This window comes from Cygnus atratus, chromosome 1, assembly GCF_013377495.2.
Source record: "Cygnus atratus isolate AKBS03 ecotype Queensland, Australia chromosome 1, CAtr_DNAZoo_HiC_assembly, whole genome shotgun sequence".
NCBI classification, from domain to species: domain Eukaryota; kingdom Metazoa; phylum Chordata; class Aves; order Anseriformes; family Anatidae; genus Cygnus; species Cygnus atratus.
In genome coordinates, this window is record NC_066362.1 from 71147334 (window position 1) to 71157942 (window position 10609).

Sequence of the window (10609 nt, forward strand, 5' to 3'; positions counted from 1 at the left end):
CTGTCAAAGCTGCTGCCACAGATGCATCCTGTAGAAGTCGACGGCAATTCTCACTCTGGGCTGGAGACTGGGATAAATTTCTTTAGTAACTTTAGATAATTTCTTTAGTATCTTTAGATAAAGCATCGGAGGTTACTGCCACATTCCCTTGTAAAAAGCACGCAGCATCTATAAATGGAGCATGCAAAGTGTGGCTGATGGTCTTTCTGTCCTTGGCAGGGAATCGCTGCTGTACATACTCACCAGAGAGCAGCACAGAGGAGAAAAGATGGAGCGGAGGCCAGGGAAGACAGCATATGCTCGGAGGAACCTCTTTGGCCCCGTAGACCACAAGCAGCTGCAGCAGGACTTCCAGCACATGCTCCACAACAGTGTCAAGGGGGCCCAGCAGAAGTGGAAATTTCCTGCGGGACAGGCTAGCGGAGGGGCTCCTGCAGTGGGAAGGGCTGGAGGGCCACAAGGTGCCTGCTTTCTACAGCTGCATGGTGGGAGAGGCTCGGAGACCACTGCAGCACTTGTACTGGCCACTGGACAGGGAAGACAACAGTCACCACTTTGCACAGATAGCACTGACAGAGAAACCCAAAACTTCCATGAAAACAGGAGCCAAAAGGATCCCAGAAGGAAAGAAAAGAAGACAGACATCTTTAACAGGTGTGTGAGACCTTGGTATTGCTCAGGTGATCAAACCTAGTTCCAGCAGCTGTTTAGAAATTCTCTGGCAGGCCCATAAACTGGTCTTAAAGAAAGTGCAGCCCCTCAAAAAAGCATCTGAAAGAAAACAAACTATAAATCAATGGGAATGTGCTGTGTTTTTCAAAGGCACTGTGCCACAACCACCCTCTAGGCCCTCAAAGATCTGTTTGGGTCTTGTCAGCATCAGAGCAATAAGATAATGACTTCTTCTTGCGGGAGGATGGTTAGAATGGTTAGACAGACAGTGTGAGAAAAGCAGTGGAGTTATTTCTCAAGTAGGAGCCCAACAGGAAAACAGGGTTGCCCATCAGATGGGAGGTTTGGATTTTTTGGTTGCTTATAGGTTTAGCCATGTGCTCTCTTTCCCAAGTGCAATAAGGAACACCATTCACCCAGCCAGGCCTTCTGGAGAAAGACCAAAAGCTGGAGAAAGCAGCCAGCTCTCCTGCTAATTTCAGATTTAATATTATAGTCTGTGAAGGCATCCAGGATATTTAAGGGCATATCAATCTTAAACTTGGCCAGGTGGCAGAAGGGCTTAGAATTTTAAACCAGGACTTGCTGCCAGATGTACAAAGGAATGAGTTTCAGCACCCATAAAAGAGCTTTAGGTTCTTAAAAGTCCTCAGCGTTCTGCATGCTGAGCTCTTCTGAAAATCTGACCCCTCGTGTTCTCAACAGGAATTTGAGCTTGTTGAAAAATGTAATCCCATAGATTATTTACCCTTGTCCTTTTTGGGCTTTTGGTTTATCCAACACTGAGGTTTTCAAGATGCAGACCAAAGATTTTCATTTGAGAATTTCACTTGAGACACCAGTTTGAAATTGCCTAGAAGATATTTGAAGTTAAGATTTCAGGAAAAACTTTCTGAACAGTGATGTTGATCTCAGTAAGTCAGACAATAGAATAATTTGCTATTTGAGGGTATAAAACTTAATTGCTGGAGAGAGGTTCAGGAAGAGATTGAAGATTAATGAAGAGTGGAACATTGTACACTAGAGTACAGAACAATGATGTCTAATGAGTGCTCTTTTCTTCTCCAAAGCACTTTACAGCCATTAACTAATTAACAGTATAATTTACAGGTAAGAGTACAGAAGTGTAATTCAGAGCACAGTGTTGTGGTGGTTTGAGGGAACTGCTGTTCAATTGTAAATCTCTCACTAGGTGTGTGGGAGTAAATTATGCAGATATTTCCAGGGGATATTTTTCTTCCGTTTTGTTTTCCCCAGGCAAGAAACATTTCAACAGGGGATGTGGAAACCAAAATACCACGCTGCACAGTTTAACACTTTCCCACATATATTTTCATAAGAGAAAACACTTTAGTCTAACAACAGTACCCTTCTCCCCAAGGAATCTGGGTCTATGAGATGGGCCAGGAAAATCGTTCACAGTTGTCATTTTTGGTGAAGCTTGGAGACTGGTTCCTCTCTCATTCCTGCACATACAGAGGCACATACACAGAGCCAGCTCCGTGTATTGCCAGCTCTGTGTATTGCCAGCTGAACGATGCCTTAGAAGTTCCCCTCCAGCAGCAGCAAAGTCCTTCCTCTGGGCATGACTGAAGTAATTAATTCAAAACTGAGACATGGTGTTACAGGAAAACGATACCTACAGATATGGTCCGAGCCTGTGCTTCTGCCCATTTGCTCAACTTCTGCCATCCCATAATGAAAGGTTAGTTTAGCATTGGGGTCTGGGATTTGATCTGAAAACAGCTATCTGCATTCTCCCTTGGTCAACAAGAACACTGTAATACTTTACATTAAGATCCAACAATGTGTGTTTAATTTAGACTTTAAAAGACAGCTGTGGCCCATTAAATAAATATCAATATATTAAAAACCAGCCATTGGTTTTTGTGGATGTTGGCTCCTCTAGAGTGGAAGGAGCAGAGGTTTTCTTGCTGTGTTTGACTCCTCAGACACGCAGAGAATTAACCAGCGTGAAAGTAGGTTTTCCCTTCTATCTCCCACCCCTTTTATGTACACTACCCCATCTCCATTCTCTCCGTTTCATCGTGGTCCCAGTGTGAACCAAGGTTCAGTTTTCTGGGAGAGCCTCAAGTTCAAAAAGCAGCTCAGCTACAGGCACTAAGTCTTTTTCACATTTTCCTTTTTCTCCTTTTTTTTTCCTCTTCACTAACCAGGGTCGATGAACCATGCCAACTTTATACTTTTCTTCTTTTCCAAACCTTTTGGCCTGTTTCAGCCTGATACACTTAGACCTTGGCTCTTCTGGGAGACATTCATAAGTCTCCTTTGCTAAAGGTCAAGGTTGAGAAAATCGTTAACAATCCTGTGTTTTCACTAGAGGCCTTGCTTCTGAAGCAGATAGTTCAAAAACTCTATTTTCTGTAAGGTAGATGGGAGAGAATGGGGTGGAAAGGAAAGCAGTCATTTAGGTAAGTATATTTAAACAACAGAAATCATTCCCTCCTAGGTGCCTGTGCCCAGGTTTTCCGACTGACAGGCTGCAGGCAGCATAGTCCTATTCAGTACATTACTTATGCCAGTGCAAGTGCTCTTTAGAGTCCCACAGGCAAACCAGCCAATTTCCACAGACTCTGTTTAGTGTCTTAGGTGGAGACTAGACTTTCTGAATATGGCTCTGGGGAACCTGCATCTCCCTGGCTATTAAGTGCCCCCATCAATTCTGAAACTGGGCTCAGCTGTGAGGCATGCGAGTGTCTGAGCAGCTGGGCTCTGGCTGAAATCCTTCACAGGATGAAATGGGAATAATTATTATTTAAGTCTTTTCTAAATTTTCTCATCTACTAATCATTAACCTTAATGTATTTATTTTCCTAAAATAAAATGGAGGATAGCTGTATAGAAGTATTTTAAATAGGAGTAATAAGGATTACATTTTGCAGTGTAAGCTTTTTTCTTGCTGCTACTCCTTTTCTCTGCTGCTATGCTGAGAGACTGCAGTGAACTGTAGCAATAGAGGGACTTGCTCTTCTACAGAATTAGCTGTGTGTGCTCCTGCCTGGGAGAATACACTTTCCTTGAGACCAAGTCCTGCTCCAGAAGCTTGACTCAGAGCTAGCTCAGGTATTGCTGCGCTCCATCACACAGTGCCATGCAGACATGTATATCCCTAAGGAAGCTGGCTGCAGGCATCCCCTTGCACAAGCTTGGCTGTGAAAGCCTGTTGGATTCCAGTCCTCCTGCCAATAATATTCAGTACCAAAAATAATACAAGAATTTATGCTGCCAATTTGACTCTACAGAAAGCTCAAGTTTAAACATCAGGAAGCCCACATCCTCAATTGGTTTAAATTGGAACAGTTTCATTAGTATGAATACAAATGATTTACACAAAGTAAACCCCATTAACTCTAAATGTAAATAAGCATCTAGCTTCTATTTCAGTACATTTTGCCCTATTTACCTGAAAAGAATGTTTCAGTGCAAGATTGGGAGGCAGGGAGATAATTCTTATATAAACCCTTTTTTGTAATTGCAGTTCTGTAATTCAAGTTGACTTACATTTACACCTGAAACAAAGATTCAACCACGTGAATGTATGGAAAAGTAAAGGGTATTCTCTTAAGCTACAGCACTTACTGTCTAAGTGAAGAATGAGTTATAATTCAGTGATAGTGCAAGGTTTTATGCAGTCCTCCCTGAACTTGCATCTGACCATTTGACCAGCAGAAATAAAGTGCCCCATAAATATAGTTTCTCTCAATGATATTTTACAGAGTATTTTTTGTTATTTTTAAGGTGAAAAAAATAACTCTTTCTGACTGAAAAGCACTGCCATAGTAGATCTAAAAGGTGGAGTGAAATGTCACATTGCTCGGCTTGTGTAATAGGGTTGAAAGTCTTTTGATCTTAACTGGATAAAAGCCAGCACATTTCCTTTGTTTTGCTTGGTATTACACAGCTTTATGTGGAACATACTAAGGGTATTAATTTTGTTCATTCACAAGCCTTAGAGGAGTCTAAATGACTTCTTTAACACGAAAACAAGATTTGAGAGATTTCTTTGAAGCAGCCTTTATCGCTGTTGCAGTTGTAATTCGGTCTGTTTACGTGTTCTTCTCTAGATTACTACTCAGCAAAGAAGCAAATCAAGACGAATAAACAAGCTGCTGCAAAGAAGCCAACTTTTTGAAAGCAAGCACAGGATTGTCCTGCACCAGAGAGGTTAGAAACATCTGCTGGGTTTCCTCAGCATTCAAAAACTGTGCAGGCAGTGGACACTTCAGAACATCACATGGAGATATGTATTCATGATAGCAGCAATGAAGAGTCACAAACACAAAAAACTTGTAATGGAGTCAGGACAAATCAACTGGAATCACTGATAAGAAATTACTAGCCTTAAAAAACACTGGTTAGCAATTTTGGACGACAGAATTTGGCGAAGGCTAGCAGTTTAACATGCAGTAAAAATCACTGAATATGAGAAAGTGGTGGACACTTAAAACAAGTGTGCACATTTAATACTGTGCTTAGAAATGTCACTGTACAATTTGGGCTTTTTATATTGTTATGTCTTTGCATATCCTCTTTTTTCCTTTAAGCAGGAATGATTTACCAAATTTCACCATCTCAACTTTACTGGTCTGACACACTAAAAATAATTCGTAGCTGCATCTGTGATTTTTTTCAGGTACAGAATTTTGTGCTTGCAACTGTTTGGAGTATAAGTAAGATCACTTGGGTGCCAAAAGTATGTGTATATTTCTGGGATGTAAATGGAGAAAGCTGAAATTACTTGGGAAAGTTTCCATTTATATCAGCAGACATTTTAGTCCTGTAATTCTGCCCACCATGGAAGAATTGAATGAGGTAGTTCAACTTGTTATGGGTAGAAATTTCCAGAAATACTCTTTTATCTTTAAAGTCTTTCCTGTTATCATCTGGTCAAAAATTCATCTGTTATTTTCATCTGTGCTATACCATCAAGGTCTATGAGTTTGCACAGGGAAAATGAAGATAAAATTTGCAGTGCATTTGTCCACAGTGTTTTTAAATGCCTGCTGCTTGTAAGAACATGCTACAAATGGGGGAGACTGTTTAGTTACCACTTGGTGATTTTTTTTTTCATACTAATAATGTTTTTGTAAGGAGAGAAAGGGCATTAATAACACTGAAATTTCTCTTCCTCCTGATGTTGCATGGACCACTTTTTCTATGGCATTTGTTAACATAGACTTTTCCTTCACCTACTTTTTATTTCCCTTTTTCATTTCCCTGACTAGTTTGGATAATTGAGGTTTTACAACACATAATAATCAGTGGGTAAAACAGAAAAAGAAACCTATAAAATATACACTGTAAATTATACTGCTGCATATGGCTGTAAGATGCATGCAGCGTTTAATGAACACATTTGGAAAGAGCTCTGTAAATGTCAGCTTTTTTAGAATGTCATGTGATGATGGAACACTATTTTTCATCTCGAATCTAAACAAACCAAAGTTTCTCTTGGGTAGTAAAAATTAACATGCACGTGTGTGCGTGTCAGGTGTGCACACAAGAAATGGAGTAAGCAAGTAATACGCTCTGCATTACATGCAACATCAGGATGGTTTAGTGTGTTTCTTTTTTTCCCGTTAAGAGCTACAGTGATTAGACATAAATAATAGTTGATTTGTCCCTAAATGGCAGAAAACAGTGATTTTGGTTTGTTTCCATATGCTGCAATAAAGATCCTCGGCAAATTGTGGTCAGAGCCAGTTTCCAGCTGCATGCAAGACAGTCACAAGATGAGATTTTTTTTCTTGAACTTTTGATGTAGTGAGGAACAAAACTTGCTCTGGTTGGTATCAAAGGGAGTTTTACCCAAGTGAAGCAGGGTAAGGGTCAACCTGGCAACTGCTGCTAGTAGTGCATTTGGTGTGTTTTTTGGCCAGGCCATTCTATTACAAGCTTCTCACCACACTGAGATGTAGCATAAAGGCATGTGATTGAGCTTTTTGTATGTTTGTTTTTATTTTTAAACTTTGCTTGTGATTAGAACAGGCTAAGCTATATTTTTTAAGTGTGATGATTTTCTCTAATTCAGAAAAATTGCACAACTCTTTCTCCGTGTGTTTGTGATTTTAAATCAGACTGATGACACTGTGCACCTTTTTGTTTTGTAGCAAGGTTACCTGCAGAATTACTTCTGACCAGGTTGACATGAGCTGTGCATGAAAGCTTCTAAGTCTGCCATGCACAAGGTCATTGTGAAGTAAGCAGAGTCTTTTTCTTCCAATGGGAAAAAGGATACATCTCTTTATTAAATAATGACTGTTGATGCACTGCTGTCCCAGAGAAACAAGAAAGAATCTTTTTTTTCCCATCAATTCCATAATAGCTCACTGCTAAAGTGTACATTTAAGGGGAAATATCTGCAACAAAAGGACCAGGACCAGGACCCGTAATGTCCTAGGAATTCGTAAAACAGTTGTTGAAGTTATCAGCAGCACATTTTTTGGATAATGAGCAGATATTGGCCCTTGAGTCGAATGTCAATATATTTGGACTCAAAGGTAGAGACCCTGTTTGAAAATGAAGCCTGTCTGTGTTTATAGCATCTCAGTTAGCTGTAACTGTGAATTCAGTGCTTGGGTAGAAAAGAGTTTTTTGCCAGGGAGACAAGTTGATGTCTTTCTGCTTGCTGAATACATATATTAATATCCTTTGAAATGACAGAATATTAGAAGTGGACAGTAACACAACAGAGAGAGATGGGGGAAATGTTTCCATACCAGTGTTTGCAATTGGAAATTCTTACATTTGCACCACAGGGCCTAATCCTCCCTGGTGTACACTATTATAGTTCCACTAATCCATGGTGGAAACGCCTTGGTTTCCGCCAGAGGAAAATGAGGCTGAGATGTTTTGCACTGGTTCTTTTAGTTACTTTAAACTGACAAGCAGCTAACTATATAAAGCCATTGCCTCCTTTCTACATGCGGAGGTTTAAAAGATTTTTAAGAATGGTTTCTGCTTTTTTTTGTGTGTGTATGACAGCCAAAAATAACAACAAACCTCTGATTAGAGTCTGAGCTTCATGAATAGTGTAGATAAAGCATGTCTGTCTTTATTTCATTAACATGCTGACAAAGAAACAGTGAAACATGGAATAATTCATTCTTTTGTTCATCTTGTAAATTATACTTTCTCATTAAACACTATATACAGTGGGATACATTAGTATGTAGGTGTAATAAGAGTATTTTTTTTTTATTTTATGTGGGTCTAGCACATTCCCATTCTTTAAATGAGGCAGCAGGCCTGATTGAAAAGGCAGCACACTGAAGCTTTAGTCTGCTTCACTGTGGCATAAACAAGGCATTGAATATACCAACTCTAATTCTGACCACCAAAGCTGGTCAGGGCTTCTTTGCTGACCTTAGAGTTGGACTGGCTGTATGGGTGTATGGCTATCTATCAAATCCTAAAGCAGCGCTCTCTCATAATGAGAGGCATAGGGATGCACTCAGAAATCAAAGAATCAGGGCATTAAGGAAATGGTAGCAGCACTGTTTTAAGGTCTTATGCAGCTGCCTAAGGACTGCACAGCAGAAGGCAGACCGCATCAGGAATCCGTGACACATTGTAAACTCCACATACTGATAAAGGGGTACAAGCACGTCTACCTGAGCCCCCTCCTTCCTGTCTTACCAATATGAACTGCATGCGTGACTCAGGGCCATATAGTACTCAACAGCCACAACCTAGCTGATTCTGTGGTGTGACCGGCATATTTAGGAGGAAATTCTTCACTCAGAGGGTGGTGGGGCACTGGCACAGGCTGCCCAGAGAAGCTGTGGATGCCCCATCCCTGGAGGTGTTCAAGGCCAGGCTGGATGGGGCTTGGAGCAACCTGGTCTGGTGAGAAGTGTCCCTGCCCGTGGCAGAGGGGGTGGAACTGGGTGATCTTTAAGGTCCCTTCCAACCCAAACTATTCAGTGATTCTATGATTCTATATACATTTGAGAAATACATAGTTCAGATTTTTTTCCGGATGAAATAAACGTGTCCCAGGTACAACACAACCTTGGCTGAAAATGGGACAGAGCAAGTCCCAGAACAGCCCTTACACTTGTTTTCTGTTTTGTACAAACACAGAAATAATCTCTCATATATGGATCATTTCATTAGATTCCTTTCAGCAGGAGAAGGTTGTTTCACTTGGGCAAGGTAGCCAGGAAAAGAGATCTTCTGCATGCTTTCAATCTTCTTCAGGATGATGCAAGTACAGCTTTCTTCTACTTAAAGCAACTCCGTTGCAAACTGTTGGTAAGTATCCTTTTGTAGGATAGCATTGGTTTCCTGGAGAATTTGCTGCATTAGATGCTTTATTATTCCACTGTTGTCTTTTGGATCCATGTTAATAGGCCCTGGAGATGGGCCTTAATGTCACAGAAATGTTTCGCAGGAAGGGAACCTAGGAAATCACCTAGTCCATCCCCCTGCACTGTAGCAGGATCAGGACTGACTTACTCCAAAGCTTGTGAACTGCTGTGGGAGATGATTTTTTCTGTTCTCTTGGCAAATCTAGTGGGCGGCCTAGGTCAGCAAAGTTCCTCTGGAGATTCAGAGAGTCTGTGTTACATGAGTTGCTTGCTGTCAAGTATTAGTTTTCCTTTGTTTGTTTTGTTGTAATGCTGTAGATTCAATTTAATTCCACATAAACAAGTTGGTGTGCTGAAACATTCAGTTGTCAGCTGTGGATATTTGCAATGTCATCAATAAAAGCTAATGCATATACACGTCTTAACAGCAAAAGACATTTATTCGTCTTCTTTGCAGGCAGGTTCCTCATGTTTTGTTTCTGCATTGCTCTGACCTGGACTCCCTGCACTGGTCCCTCTGTGCAGTTCCACTTTTTACAGTTCATCACTTCTACACACAAAATGTTGGCACAGGCTGTGGGGTAGTATAATCTAGGCTGCCCTACAGCCCAGAAGGTGTGTTTCTGCAGTGGGTATTTCATGGTTTCCCACAGAGGTGTCGCAAACCATATAGGAGGAAACACTTTTTTTTCTTTCTTCATTTTCCGAGATTTTTTTTTTTACTTAGGAAATGCTGCCTCTTTTTCTTTCAGCAGTCTGTTCCCTTGGCAAGAAATATGACTATCAGGTGTTTAAAATTAAAGTTGTTAAAATCAAATTTGCAAAGGCAGGAGGGTTTGCCCCAGTGTCCTGGACAAAGTCCAGCTTTGGTAATTATGTCTCGCCTAACTAAATCCTTCTTGCAGCTTCATGGCATTCTTCCTGTCCCACTGAAATCTGCTATGGAGAGCTGCTGTGACATGACGTGTTAAACATCTGCCATGTTTTTGCCCAGAAGTGGCCGTACTTCAATAGCAGATGAAGTGATTTATGGTATGTGGCATGCATACACACAGATTTTTATTACAATGACTCCTACTGAACTATAGGAGTTACTTAGGAGCAGCACTTCTGAAAAAAACAGCTCAGTAACTAAATATGGATTTAAAGGCCTCACGCTAGGCCCCTCTTTCAGATGATCTTTTCCCAACCCATCCTTTCTCTTATAAGGACGCACTGAGAAGTGGCAGATGCATGTGATCAGCTGTGTTTATAGGATAATAACCTTCACTCTGCCCATTAATCCCCTCCATAAATACAGCGTACATTCCAGAGTGCTGAGCTGCTCCAGCCATCGGCAGATAAAAACAACACATATGCACCTGCTAAATAAATATTTTCCCCAACTTTGTACAAACGTGACATTTCTTACTTGCAATTACACTGGCAAGAGACCAAAGACAGTAGTTTGTCCTGCAGTGCTGATGGGCCAAGATAAACTCGCAAGGAGAGAGGAGTGAGCTGTGTGAGTGTTTTTTGGCACCGTCTGGGGACCTCTAGTGGTCCATGAAACTTCAGAAGATCGTCCACCTACTATTAGCATTTTCAAAAATAAAAAGCAATGT

The 10609-nt window shown here is 40.9% G+C and overlaps 1 protein-coding gene across 1 annotated transcript; it reads left to right on the forward strand.

The window, feature by feature from the left end:
- The first annotated feature begins 268 nt into the window (after positions 1-268).
- On the forward strand, positions 269-4825 carry LOC118250064 (cyclin-dependent kinase inhibitor 1-like). Its single transcript, XM_050710158.1, is given in 3 exon segments — positions 269-396; positions 398-654; positions 4758-4825. Coding segments are annotated over 3 exon segments (453 nt in total).
- Positions 4826-10609: the final 5784 nt, after the last annotated feature.